The sequence below is a fragment of the Scardinius erythrophthalmus genome, assembly GCF_964197995.2.
Source record: "Scardinius erythrophthalmus genome assembly, chromosome: 17".
In the NCBI taxonomy this organism is placed as follows: domain Eukaryota; kingdom Metazoa; phylum Chordata; class Actinopteri; order Cypriniformes; family Leuciscidae; genus Scardinius; species Scardinius erythrophthalmus.
In genome coordinates this window covers 15003253-15018597 of record NC_138237.1, presented here as the reverse complement: position 1 = coordinate 15018597, position 15345 = coordinate 15003253, and the positions used below count along the sequence as shown (strand labels likewise).

The 15345-nt window shown below is 38.7% G+C and overlaps 1 protein-coding gene across 1 annotated transcript in view; it reads right to left on the bottom strand.

The window, feature by feature from the left end:
- The window catches only part of bcr (BCR activator of RhoGEF and GTPase), a 66397-nt gene that overhangs the window by 13966 nt on the left and 37086 nt on the right, over nt 1-15345 (bottom strand). Inside the window, exons 3-11 of the mRNA XM_081391079.1 lie at nt 14539-14643; nt 13553-13738; nt 9552-9659; nt 8066-8126; nt 7737-7789; nt 6737-6877; nt 1213-1334; nt 748-913; nt 81-200 (exon numbers count right to left, since the gene is read on the bottom strand). Coding sequence (XP_081247205.1) covers nt 81-200; nt 748-913; nt 1213-1334; nt 6737-6877; nt 7737-7789; nt 8066-8126; nt 9552-9659; nt 13553-13738; nt 14539-14643 — 1062 coding nt within the window. The remainder of the gene's footprint in view (nt 1-80; nt 201-747; nt 914-1212; nt 1335-6736; nt 6878-7736; nt 7790-8065; nt 8127-9551; nt 9660-13552; nt 13739-14538; nt 14644-15345) is intronic.

The window sequence follows — 15345 nt, the reverse complement described above, 5'->3', positions numbered from 1 at the left end:
ACCATGAGAAGGAACATTGAGAAGGAGTTTGAGGATGAAAATCAGATACGACAGAAAGGCTGTGAATCACTGGCTCTTACCTTTCCATTGCGGTTCTGCACTCTGAGGGGCATGTTAGGAGAGTTCAGCAGCAGTTGCGATTCCTGTTCTGACAGCTTCTTTTTCAGCCTCTCCATAACCTTTGACCCTTTGTTGGCTCTCTGTTGAGATAGAAGTAAAAACAATCTTAAAACCTAGTATGCCGTCAACATTTAAATGCATGTATGCGGCCCATGTATGCGGGTTTTAAAAATGCAGTCTAGATGAGCAAGACAGCTTCCTACAGTCAAATATTCACTAACATTGAAAGGTTTTGGGGTGGTGAGATTTTTCTAATGTGTTTAAAAGAACCAAGGCTCAATTTATTTGATCAAAAATACAGTAAAAACAGTAATATTGTGAAATTTTACTACAATTAAAAATAATTGTTTTCTGTTTCAATACATTTAAAAATGTAATTTATTCCTGTGATGGCAAAGCTGAATTTTCAGCATCATTACTCCAGTATTCAGTGTCACATGATCATTCAGAAATCTTTGTAATATGCTGGTTTGATTCTCAAAAAAACGAATTAATATACAGTCAGATCTGTTAAGTCTGAGGAGACTAGCATAAATGTTTATATTTACTATTTTTCTAATTTCATAAAAACTGATAACAAATTATACATGACAATTTGAGTGAAAAGTTGCCTAAAATATCCTGTACCCTCTCTCTCTGGATCTCACTCCTCAGGGATGAGATCTTGATCTTAATGGCATCCAGCTCTTCATCAGGGGCCTGCGGGATAGGCAGGGGTTCCGACTCTTCCGCTGTTTGGAAGGTGAGATCCGAGAAAGGAACGTACCACTTAGAGTCATACTGCTGGCTCTTTCTGCAGACAGACAGCATGAGAAGAAGAAGAAGGGGCGATGGGGGAAATAATTTAATATTCAGGTAAAAATACATCCTAGAATTTGATTATAGAGCATGGATGATGGTGCAGACTGGGCCCACAAATCTGAAGAGTCACGATGTTAGGCTCATATTGTGAAAATAACAAGAGTGTCTGACTCAACACCTCAATGGCAATTGTGAGCTGAATTTCATAAAAATAGGAAGAGAGTGAGTAGGCAGAATTAGGGAAAGATAGAAATGAATAGAGAAGATGAGAGACAAGGAGATTTTCCTTACCCTCCAATCTGTTTCTTCAATTTGGCACAGAGAAGGAGGTCAGTAAAGAGAAAAACATGGCGTAGTTTCCGGGCCCCTTCCACAAGCTCCACCATAAAGCTGTCCTTCAACAGCTGACGGTTCTGACATACAGAAAAATAAAACAGGCAAATTTTTATTAAACAAAATAAATACAATTAATTAAATAAAGTATGTGTGTGTGTGCGCGCGCGCGTGTGTGTGTGCGCGTGTGTATATATATATATATACATACAAATATATATATATATATACATACAAATATATATATATATATATATATATATATATATATATATATATATATATATATATATATATATATATATACATACATATATATATATACATACATACATACATATGTATATATACATATATATTATATATATACATATACATATATATACATATATATATACATACATACATACATATATATATATATATATATATATATATATATATATATATATATATATATATATTATATATATATAGTCAAGTCAAGTCATCTTCATTTATATAGCGCTTTTAACAATGTAGATTGTTTCAAAGCAGCTTTACAGAGATAAGCGTATAATTTAAGGTAACAGAGATTGTTTTGGCTTTATAGCGGTTCTTTAATAAAGTTATAAAGTCACATGATCCTTCAGACATCCTTCTAAGATGCTGATTTGGTGCTTATGAAACAGTTCATATTATTATCAATGTAAAAAAAACAGTTGTGCTCCTTTATTTTTGTTGTTGTGGAAACTGGTACTTTTTATCAGTAATCTTTGATGAACAGTTCAAAAGCACAGCATTTATATGAATATATTTATTTTTGTAACCATGTAAAAGTCTTCACTGTTACTTTTGAATTGAATCCTTGCTGAATAAAAGTATTCATTTTCTTTCTTACTAAGCCCAAATGTTTATATTAGTATCTGTCAAACATAACAATAGAACAATTCTGACTTATCTGAAGTGCCACTAGGTGGCAGTCCCACCTTACTTTCAAAAACGACATCAACTCTCAGAAAAGACCAGTGAGCTGGTGTGTTTTGAGTCTTTGTGTTTATGAAATGAGAAAATTGGGAGGACATTTTGAAACAGGTAACTCCTGTCCACAGATCATATGCTAAGTGATAGTCCCACAAGCCTAAGCGGTAGTTAATGTGTGAAAACACACACATATACGCATAACACAGCCCCTGGCCACGTCATGCATCAGTGCTCCCAACAACGACACATCACCTCTGCAGTGGGGAAACAAAAGATGATATCACAAGCATCTTATCCAATTGGACGCTCTAACCTGGCTCCACTAACCTCCACATTCCAAGACCGCTAATTTTTTGGTGCAACATCACTACTGCCATTGACTCACCCAAACATATCACTGGATGCTTGAGTGAATTTCCCAGTGATGTGCTGTCTGCAGCTGGGGACATGGAAGAGACGGAAGAGTCACCACATACTCGTTCCAAAACTCCCAGCATGCCAGATATGTAGTACGTCATTGCATTTCAAGAACAAAGTGTAATGGCTTGATTTCAGCTTATGCCACCGCCAAAAACATGGCTCCATTTTTAGCATACAGAAATGCAGTGAACAAGATAAGACAGCCTCTTTCCACATCTCTACCAAGAGGAAGAGCAATTACATTGTTTAAACAGTTAAATCAGCGGTTAACGGCGCCTCTTTTTCCTCAGCTCAGTCGTTTTGACAGTAAATCATTTGCGGGGTCCAGTGTAAGTAGTTTGGTTACTGTCTTGAAATAGGGAAGATGATTCCAGTGAATTCAGAGACTCAAAGAGCTGATTGTGCCCATAAGATCGCACTCAGCAATACTGAAACGGGATCCTGGGAAACACAATGTTCCCAAATGCTCCCACACCAGCAAGATTATAATGGTCCTGTTTCAAAGGGGAATCATGCAGGAAACGCATACCATTGCAAAAGAGGTTGTCCAAAACGTGTTTGCTGAACTCTTCTTAAGAAAAAAGCGGGAAAAGAAGGGAGGGCCACATGTTTACAGGAAACAATAGTTTCTGGTCACATCAGTGTGAGTAAGGGACCTTTCAAAGTTCTCACTTTGCCACAAGCCTTAAATCAAAAGGGAAGATGAGGCACATATTTATGATTCTTGTCCCAATGGTAATCCAACTCAGCCAATAAAGCCGTAGGGAGCTTTATTGTTGTGGCATTCTGCAGTCAGATATATGACCACTAAATTGAATAATTGACAGTTGACTGGTTATTTGGCAATAATAGTAATAATAATAATAACAACAACAATAATAATAATTATTATAAATCAAACAGCAAAAAAATATTCTTTTTGTTGATTCTTAATCTTGGTAAAAAAAAAAACTATTGTTGTTAATATTATTGTTAATATCAATTGTTTTTATTTATTATCATTTATTTATTATTAGTTAATCTTGGTCAAATAATTACTGTTGTGTTATTGTGATAGTACTGTTAATATTATGATTGATTTTAATTATTGTTCTTATTTATATAATTCATATTATTATTATTATTACTTGCATAGTGGCAGCAAAAAAGTATTAAGACTTAGACTAAAAGATACATTGTACATAAAAATCACTGTACCCCAAGCAGACCAGTGACCAGCTCACTATATTTATTTATTCATTTATCCATTATACTTTCCAAAAAACAACAATGTAATAAAAACATACACCCAACAGTACAGACTAAAACTCTTCTTTCAAAGAGCACCATATATCAGTGTTTACATGAATGGCATTTCCAGAACAGTCTCACTGTAGGCAAAATGGAAAGAGACAAAAGCCTCTGTTCCTTTCTCTTTCTTCTTCACTCTGCAAGACACACACACACACACACACACACACATACACACACACACACACACACACACACACACACACACACACTTGTCCAAAAACAAACAGTCCTGGTATCCTACTTAAATTTCATCTGCAAACACTTGTACTGTAATGCACTGTACACCGTGTGCAAATCTTTACCCGTATCGTATCAGTTTAAAGTTAACATGATGTGCTTTTTCCCTCTTTGTAAAAGAGGAGACGCTCAAATGAGCTGTCTCAGCACATCAGATGACATTTTCCAACAGTTCGCCTCCAGTAGAAACATGACAATGGCAATATCTCATAATAACCCACTAAAAATGGACTGAAACCACTGAAAATTAAACATTCAAAATAAAAAAATTAGCAGTTTGTGGAGCTTAAACAATGTGTATTTGTAAAGACAAAAAGCCCTCTGGAGAGCACATTTTTAGCCTTCTTAACATATGCTACTTCATTTTTTTTTAATATGAATATTTCTGATATTAGTAGTATTTTGAGCCTATCATTAATAGTGTTACTTTAATAAGGAATAAAGCCCCACATTTATGTGCTTAAATCACCTCTCAACAGATTGTGCCCTAAAGGTAAGTAGCAAAACGCTCTTCACATCAGTCTGTGTGTGGTACGTTGACATGCATACGTTTTTGATAGTCTTTTGAATAGAGCAGGTGGCTTTGAAGTGCCCGAGGTCATCTGGTTGTGTATGCACATTCGTTTGATGTGTATCTATTGTACAGGATTTAGCATGTTTGAATTTCTTCTGTGTTTGCGTTTATGTGTCTTTAGTGCATAGTGCATACACGATGTCACATGTGTGCAGCTACATATAAAAAGCCCATCACACATCGCTGTGCGCGCTTGTATCGCAGACGTGGAAAGCTGCTTTCTGAAAACGGCAGGTTCATTTGCATTTTAATTAAGTGGCTTTGGCCCAGCTAGCGCAGGCCTCTGGGGCCACCCTGAATCTTTTCTCTCTCTCTCTCTCACCCGCATACCTCCAGTTTCCAGCACGGGTAACACTAGAAGCGCTAGCTCATCAACGCAACCATGACCTGAACAATCATGCTAATGTTTATAGCTGCCCACTGATATCAGTTCTGAAGCTACTCTTAAATAATGAGATCATTGTTCAGTGGCATCAACCAAAGAAGAATGCTTAGAACACCATACTGTACCTCTCAGCTCAAGCTAGATGCATCTCTAGATTAACTAAATTAAATAAATGAATTAAACAATATAAAGTAATAATGATGTAAAAATTATAGCTGAAACGAATAAGCCAATAATTATTTTTATGTTATGGCAGGAAACTGATGGCTATACATACAATATTATATACAATATAGGCTACTATTACTATCCCTAACATATCAGCTGATATATATATCCAATATTGTCCAACATCAATGAATAAAAAATAAATAAAAAAACTCTAATACTGGCCTATAAACAATATATTGTGCCTCCTTAGTAGCTAAAAAATATTTAACAAAAAAAGTTGAGCATAGCTATGCAGTTGCTAAGGTGTTCAAAGAAATGTTTAGAATGCTGATATATGGTTGCTATGGTAATCAGGGTGCTTGCTAGGTGATCGTCAACAAGTCAAGTATCTCAAATACTCATGGTCTATTTAAATCCCTGAAGCATGAGCAATAGTATTAGTGAAGCTAGTCTTAGCTATTAAAGAAAGCATGCTTTCATAATCATCTAGAAGCTATAAAAACAAAAGGAAGGTAAACTAAAGCTTGTATTTTCTTCAACTGGACTGAAAGACAATAAGCTCCACAACAACACATTGATTTCCATGAGTTCGTTTCATGCACACACTATCAATATTTGATCAGTTGGTCTGTCCGCACGTGCCCGAGGGAGGAAGGTGGGAGCGTTGTAGAAACTCCTCCTCACCGTTTACTCAAAGTGGGTGGTGCCTGCACCACACAAGATGGCCTGTTATGAATAATCAATGAGTTGCGAGTCAGAGCAAGGTGGCTCATTAAGGCAAATTACAAGCAAGTGCTGCTCGCCATCAATCACACAGCAACAATTCATCTGCCATTCTCCTGAGGCCACATTGCTGGAATGAAGGGGGTGGCACAGAGAGTCTGTGTCTAAAGCCAAACATATCTTTAATTCCCAAGATCCTTTCAAGGATGAGTTTCTCTGCTGGGGTCAGGAAGGGTATGCGCTTTCTTACCGCCTGTGACATCACCATGACTCAAGAGCATTAGTAAGCAGAAACCGAAGAGGTGATTAAAAATAAATCCCACTAGATCTAAGCACAAACAACTCAAATGCAGCGAAGAGTTCAGTAACAAATAGAGGATGTTTTATTTATAGCGTAAAGCCTCTGTGGAGATTGTGAGTATATGTTAGTGTGAAATAAAGAGAAGGCATTGTCGCCCAAGGATAGGTTGTACAGAGAGCAGAGGGTGGGTTGGCTCTGAGATGGATGGAAATGACTAGTCTGTATATCCTGATGGGAGTTCATTGGCTGAATGGCTTCAGGGCACCTGCAACTATATGCGACCTGGAATTTTGACATTCCTTTACCCTTTAAAAATACGTTTTTGACAAATACACTCTATCGTAAACAAGATGGAGGACATATGAGAGCGAGGGAGAAGGGTAAGATGGAAGGAAGGAGGGGTTTCTGCACTCACCTCTCCCTTCTTCACTGTCATGGACTGGCGGCGAGGTGTGCTTTCTTCATTAATGCTGGACAGGAAGTTCTGTGAGATGCGGAGGGCGTCCTGAAGGAGGGGGTAATCTGGGTGACTGGAGGGTGTGTGTTTCAGAAGATCCTGTATAAAATACACACAAACATCAAATATAAAAGCAAAATGTATTTAATTAATGATTTAATCAATGCTATTTAAAAAAAAATATATATATACTTTTTTTTTTAAGGCTGTCCATGCAAAACGAAAAATATACCAACATGGTGCACTCGTATTGCTATGAATAGGGGAAATTGCAAATTGCAATATGGCGACTACAGGGCACCTAAACAGTGTCTACACTAGACGCGAGACAAAGCGACCGTTGGAAATCCATTTGTGTAAGCAGAAGCGCAAGCACTTGAAGTACGTCAGAAATAGAACTGGACATCAGTATTTGTGGTGTCATGTTACGCCGCATCCAGTGTAGACAGCATCAATGATTATAATGGGTTCTGTCTACTTCTGTTGCGTCGAGCCGCTTGCGTCTGGTGTAGACACAGTATTAGTCCCACCTTCTAAATAAAAGAGTCAATCACCATTTGGTAAAGTTATTGCATCACTGCAGCGGTTGTTAGAAGCTCCAGTTTCTTTAGAAACCTGAGACTCGTGCTGAGTACTGCACATCCGCATGCTTTTTTTAACACTCTTTGAGTGCAAGAAACAACTTTTATGAGATAATTCATGTCAGATTTTATGGCTGATTTGAAATGTTATTTAAATGTGAGTTTGGCCAGCAGTTTTTGAGATTTCAGTATTTTCCCATTCAAATAGATAGGAGTTGGTCTTGCATGCCACAAGTTGGTATTGCCACAAATATGGCCGCAGAAGAGTGTTTCTCTGGCAAATGGAACATTCTCTAAATATGAGCAATAGTAAAAATGATAAACACCACATTTAAGCAACGCAAAAAAAAAATTATGATAAATTAAGGTTGACTCACATGTAAAACAAGCGTGCTCCGTGTCACTCTGTCCACTGGTTTATAGAGCAGAGCTGGCAGAAACAAGACAGAAGAGAACACACACAGTGGGTGATTATTCACAAGAGCCACTTCCATACTGCAGGCTCAAATGCCGATGTTTGAAACCTTATCTAATCCACCCACTCAATGGGTTTTATGCGACTGAATTTAAAAGAAGGATATATATTACATGCTGGGAGCAAAATGTGTAACACTTAAACTCAATGAAAATACCACAGATAATATAATGATCATTTAAATGTAACGTTATACATGAAAACAATGAATGCAATCTTGTTGTATCTTACTTTCCAGTGAGTATTTGGCTGTCAGGTCCTTGCACTCCTTGGTGCTCCTGACCTTGAGACTCTGCAGAGATATCAGAGACAAACTCATGATCAATAAACCTGTGAAGTGCACACCATCACACAGCCCTGGAAACTAAAATCTAAAAAAGAACATCAGATTACTATTACAGAACCACTATTTCACATATTACAGCAGATATTCTCCTAACAAACGGTGTTCATTGGCTCTCAGCTCATTTCACAGTCATGAACAAAGTAATGGTTAATTTGGCATCACTAGTCAGCTGTTTTGCCAACCTCAGAGCTTATCAGTGTTGCACACAACAGTCTAAACATTAAATGTAAAAACAAACAACACTTGCTGTTACATGCTTGAGAGTGTAGCCTACTTGTTCTATTACTGTGTATATTCAACTCTCCCTCCTCCCTTTGCTGTATATCGAAAAAATCCCTTTCGGGAGAGACTAAATTAATAAATTAGCCTGTCACATTTGCTCTACATTTGCTGTAAGTAAATGCTTCCTATTGCAAGCTTTGCACTGGCGGCAATACACTATAGAACCCACTAGAAATTGTCAACCCCCGCAAGTGCGAACAAACAATTATCCTAATGTTTGCTTTCGTTCGTGTTAGAAGGGAGGAAAATCCAAAGTGTAAAAGGAAGTAGTAGTTGGCATGACAACAGCTGGTAGGGGGAATAAAGTGGGACGAGGTGAGCATCATCATCATGTAGATTTTATTCTAGACACCCTCTTCATAACATTTAGCAAGGCATAAAATCTCCCGCTGAACTCTGAAGAGGGTTGAGCACCGCTTTTAGATCTGCTATGCTGGTTGGTAATGGTCTCTCTTTTTAATCATTCACTCTGATTGACCCCATGGAGAAGTGCAGCAGGTAAAGCCCTGCATAAACAATGGAAATTACTTGTTCTTTGATGGCAGGATGCATCAACATATCACAGTAGATCCGATTGGATGTTGTTGAGGCAACAATTCCACTTTCTTGTTTTCTTACTTGCATATACAGTATATGTATATATAAAATTTGTGTCACAATATCAGATCTCAATGCAGCCAAGTAGGCCTGATGCTGATAAATAAGTTTGAGTTTTAAGTCACTACGGTGGCGTTATCACCTAAAGAGTTATGACATTTTGGGGAAAAAATTACATGGTCAAAACAAATTAAAAAAATTAAACAAGAATGTATGAATTGCTCACAAAGATATCTGTGGATAATTATTTTATAAACTTGAAGCATAAGTGCATAATTGTTTTTGCTCTGGTATCGAAATCATTAAATTTCACTAGCATTGGTAGCAACTAATATTTTCACTAGCCTGGGTTGTTACAGGATTCTATTGCTTCTGACCAATCAGAAGCTTGTGTTTGTTTGCTTTGGTAAGAAATAAGCTGGGGATTTTGGGTAGAGGTATCTGTTCCAGTATTAGAATAAAAAAGACCTTGAGCAATTCAGTAGGCATTACCTCAGAGATCTCTGCGAACTGTGTGTTCGCTTGACAGCACTTCTCCGCGGTCTCCACTGCGAGTTCGTAATTATCCACAAAGGCCCTGTACAATCCAAGCTGGCTAGCCTGCAGGAAGAGAAAACAAAGTGAGTCATTCCCACTCATGCATCTTTTTGTCTTTGTTGCCCATGTATGGTGGACTTTAAAAGAGTAGGATGTAAACTGTGGAGATTTATGAGTACATCCAAGATGGCAGTTCCTGCTCCTGGCTAACAGTGACACTATCATTAATGAGTAAGATGCACGCATGGACTCTGCCATGGTGACATGGGTCAGACAGCCGGGACAGTGTCTTCGCTGCAGGAGCAGCTGGGCCATTGCTGTGCGTGGCTATAGAGCCTACAGTGGTTGCCATGGCAGCAGAGGCCAACTCTTCAGTGAGCAATTAATGCATGTGGCTGGCGCTTGTAAAAAGCACATTTGGAAATCTGATTTAGCCCATCCAAACTCAATAGCCTTCCTGCCAGCGCTGGAAACCTCTTTACAGATCAATCAATCTCCCAGAACACAAATACTGTATACATTAGATGATAAAGAGTTTGTGTGGGTGTATATGCGTGATAATAAACAAGCTGGAGCAGAGACAACTTAAACAGTATTTGTCTGTCTGTACTGACTATGCAGATTTGGGCAGTTTACAAAACCGTAGAATGTTTCTGGTTTCTTTACACAGTCCTAATCTGTAGTCATTTAGCTTTCCACTCTTTTGGGCCCTTGGGCAGTATGTTTTTGTTACTGTACCTTTAAAGGATAGTACACCAAAAGATGACAATTCTATCCTTATTTACTCTCATGTCACTCCACACATGTATCAAGGCCAGTTCACACTGCACTGACAGACGCCGACCAGCACGGCCAATCACCAGATTACAGTACTTCACTTCTCAGACACGACAAATGTGAGCAGACCAAAAACAGATGATGAGTAACAAACTGATCGGCAAAGTGTCTGTTGCTGTTGCTTGGTGTCTGTCGGAGCAATGTGAATTGGCCTTTACTTCATTTTTTCTGTTAAACATAAAACATGATATTTTGATGATAGTTTGTTGGTCAACAAACAGTGCAGGTGACTACTGACTTCCATTGACTTCCAGTGACAAAAAACAAAAACAGAAATGAGCCGTTTCTCAAAATATCTTCTTTCATGTCCCAAAGAAGAAATAAGTCGTACAGGTTTGGAACAACATGAGGGTGAGCATTCATTTTTGGGTAACCCATCCCTGAACCATCCAACAACTGTTGTACAGGAACGAAAGATAAATTGGTATGACCCCCATTGGTACACGTCCAGGCTTGGTGGTACGTCCGGGAATCTTTCATTCTGCACTGGCCAAAGAGTCCATAAGTGAAGTCATTTTCTCAGTGTGTGCAATCCTCTCCATGCTGAGCAGAAACAGCCGCCTTGGGCCAGAATCTATCTGCAGCGTGGAGGACGGGAATTTACTCTGCGACAACCTCATTACAGCGTGGAGAGAGATGATGACCGTAATAAAGCAACGACAACACATGCCCGGCCGAGTCAAACCGTGGCTGAGCGCTGTGAGGAGATGCGTTAAGCTGGAGTAAGAAACTGGAAATTTAGCAATGTAAACAGACATGATGAAGCAACTTCAATCAAATGTATTTAAAACATACAAAACCAACTAATCTAAGAGACCATAGTCAGAGGAGACATCATATTTCATTTGAGGGATACAAATTGTTCAGGTTGTCGATGTTGTGTACTATGTGTGAATCATTAAGGCAAGAAAATACAGAGAAAAAACTTAGTGGAAGAAACTCAATTAGATTTTCAGACGGTAGTATTTTTGTATTTAATAAAGATGGGGTGTTAAGGCCACATTATACTTCTGCGTCGAACTCACGCCGGAGCCTCTACGCTGTAGGCAACGCGTTGGTTTTCATTTATACTTCTGCGTCGTTGTCCGCGTTGACGCGCATGCAGAGGGAGCGTGTGAAACCCGAGGGAGCGGTCCTAGCAGACCAATCACAGCGCTTGCGTCCGCGTAGAGTTGACGCGTTGTTACATTTTTGGAGAGGTGCACGTCAGGGTACGCGCGCTACACACAGCCTATGACGTAGCTACGGCGTGAGTTCGACGCAGAAGTATAAATAGGCCTTTAGACACTCCAGTCTGCAGGAAATATCGATCACCAGTAATTTCTTTTTGTACGCTGGTTATGGTTTTAAACTCACTCTCCATGTCCCTACAGTCATATTCTGTGTGTGATTCATTGACCAAAAAAGTTGTATAGGTACAACTTGTATGTAGTGTAAATATTGTTATTGTGAATTCTTTTGGCCATGATAATTATGTGAAAATCTGATATCATGACACCCCAATCCACCATCAAAAAGAAAAACTATAGTTTACTCTGCAAATGCTGTAACAGACACCGTGTTGACAGGAGGTCAGTATTCATTATTCAGATAACACATAACAAGCCCATTAAGTGTTGATACAGGAGAGATGTATGCTAAGGCTGTTTTGAGAAGGTTGAGATGCATCTAAACATGACAGAAATGTAAAAGTTGATATGTCAGCTGGTTGAGACAGCTTGTCAGAGGCTTCAGCACAGCAGTGTTCACATCCTCTCAGCCTCGACACACTTCCTCATGATGACATGACCATATGCCAGGCCCAGCTGAAGATGAAAGTATGTTCCTTTGCACTTAACAATGTTTAAGTAGGTCACAGATCTGCATTAAAAAACGTGAATTTCAGAATCTCTCGCTGTTAGGAGAGAATTTACATACGAGTGTCAGTGACAGGCGTAAATTATTAAGTGCAAGTAAAAGCAGGAATATTTAGCATCTTTCTCACAGCTGGGCAGGACAAATGTCACCTTTGACTTTCTTCATGATTTGCACTGGGTTTACTTACTCAACATGAGCTGTCTGGAAGAAAGGAACAACACAAACAGCAGGAGACATTTCTACCACTGACTGACTAAATCTTTCTCGTTCATACATCTTGTTCTCTCTCCTGCTGCGAGCAACTGTCTTTTTAGGGAGCTGCCTCCTCAAGCGCTGCCTCGCCTTCTGCCTCCGGATTCTCGCTGATGGATGTGGGAGAGGGCGAGGGGATCAGTGACAAATAGCCTCCGGTCAAAATGACAGACTAACTGACTGTCTGTGGAAAACCCAACACCTTCTGGGAGAAAACACAACTTGCTGACTATAGCTTTCGATTACTGAATGTGGGACAGTGAAAGTGGGGAACAATGAAGGGGAAAATGGAAAGATAAATAAATGTAGAATAAGACTCCCGCGCACAATGCGTGGACAGAAAGAGGGGGGATTTATCTGCCCCCCCCAACAGCAGAGTCACGTGAGGAAAGAACTTAATGGAAAAGAGCGGGGGGGCAAGAGATAGAGAACACAATCTTCGAATGGCACTATTAATAGCCCTCTCCTCGAGACACAAAGCACACACTGTAGTATCTGCCCAAGTGGCTGGGTGAAAAAAGAAAAGCATTGAGATGTGTTTTTCAACATTACACAGGCTCCTGCAGTCCAGACATTGTGTGACTGTGTGGTGTTGATCTAGGGCCATAAATGATTCATTTAGGATTCCTTGATTTGGACATAAATGTACATTTTTATTCAGCCTCATGCCGCACAAAAGAGACTGGACAGCTGATGCGATTCCACTATGATAAGAATAAAATTTGACTCTAAATGACTCTTTGACTCTTGGTTTGTCAAGAGGAAAGCAGATTCTGATAATATATAGATTTTAAAAAGACATGAAATTCTGTTTGCTGTTGATTTTAAATACTTCATAGTAAACAAGATATATTCTAGAAAAAAAGGAGGACAAGATTGTATATATGAAGATCTTATCGGATCATAAAAAAATGTTCCAATGTTCCAGAGAATGAGAAAATGTATAACATAAGACGACACAAAATTTCACAAGTACTAAATTTAATAGCTGTTTAGAAAATGTTACTCACTTGTTTTTGGAAAAGGTCTCCCACGCGTTGGTGGTGACTCCACTGCTGCACTCTGGGTAAAAGGCTATCATAGAATTCTTTGTGGATCTCATAAAGCTCAGGCACTTTGAAGAAGATGGTTTCGATCTGTTGAACAGTCAGGACAGGCTGAGAGGTGGTGGCTGCTGCTTTCAGGGGCTTCATGGGCTGACAAAGGAGCAGGAATAGACATTTGGACATGTCAACATGTTTTAGTAAGTCTGCTTATCACTAAAGAAAGACAAGGTATGAACAATCTCAATTTGCAGTGCAACTGAGAAAGACCCAAAGGTATGTGTTTTTAACAATCTAATCAAGAATACGATACTGTTTAAAAGTGTGGGTTGGTAATAGTTTTTTTTGTTTTTGAAAGAAGTCTCTTATGCTCTACAAGTCTGCATTTATTTGACCAAAACTACAGTAAAAGGAGTAAGATAATTTTTAATACGAAATATTGTGAATATTGTGAATTAATTATTTTTTTTACAATTTAATAACTCTGTTTAAAAATATAATTTATTCCTGTGAAGGCAAAGCTGAATTTTCAGTTGGAAACCTTTATACGTTTTAAAGATTATTTGATGAATAGAAAGTTTGAAATATAAATCTTTTGTACGTTATAAATGCCTTTACACTAACTAGCAATTTAATGTGTTCTTTTTCAAATAAAATCTTAGTGGTAGTGTAAAAACAAATTATGTTTAATGTATGACTATGTACTGAGCCACAGTTTTAGAGTGCATTTAGCTTAAATTAGCACTGCTAATGTACATCATCACATTCACTTGCATTTAAATGCATGACATTCCTGTTGCAGATGATGGATAGGCCATTTTGTAATGGACTTTAAGCTCTGTGGCATAATCACTCAGCCAACCCATACATCTCACTAATAATACTCCTTGCTACACACCTTGTGCAAATTCAAGCGCACACTGTTGTCAGATTCAAACTTGAATCTCTCTCACCAGTAACAGCGCCTCCAGATGGCTGAGGTAGGTCTCTTCACTGGCCAGGATTCCAGACAACACCCTTTTCCTCATCTCCAATCCCTTCTCTAGGTCCAACTCCGCCTGCATTAACAGAGAAAGAGCTCACTCACACACTTCTGAACAACACACTCTTAAATCACATGACATTAAATTACATACTGGCATTGCTGGAATGAGCTATAAAAAAGTGATTTGGCACTGGTTCAATGAGGCTGCTCCCTGGTCTTACAATAACTGTCTTGGCTACAGGAGAATCATGGGCTACATGAGAATCATAACACCTTTGAACTGAATAAGGCCTTTAATTGCTAACCACCAAGCTCTGAGAAAAGCATCAAAGATACTACAGACCATGAATCCATCCAGAAGAGACATATCTATCTTGTGTCATGTGTGTTGGTTACGGCTAAATAGGCCTGAAATGTTGGTTTCCATGGCCACAGCACAGGTAGTGGAAACCACAGATGTTTGTAATAGTCTCATGAGACTTTCTAATCCAGATTTCAGGATAAAACATGACTGTGTTGTCATTGCAGACTCTGCTGGCTTGTATCGAGATTTAAAGCTGAAGTGATGCTAAAAGTGATGCACTGCATACATTTCTACTAAATTCACCAACTGATGACAGAGTAAATCCCGTCATTGAGTCCTGCAGCAGGGGGAAGGTGGAAATCAAGGTTTTATTCATGAACTCATGGGTGTGAGACTTCTCACCCCAGGGGGCACCCCTGTATTTCTAGACCACCATCTTTTATTCATCCACATATTTATTAATCAAAGCAT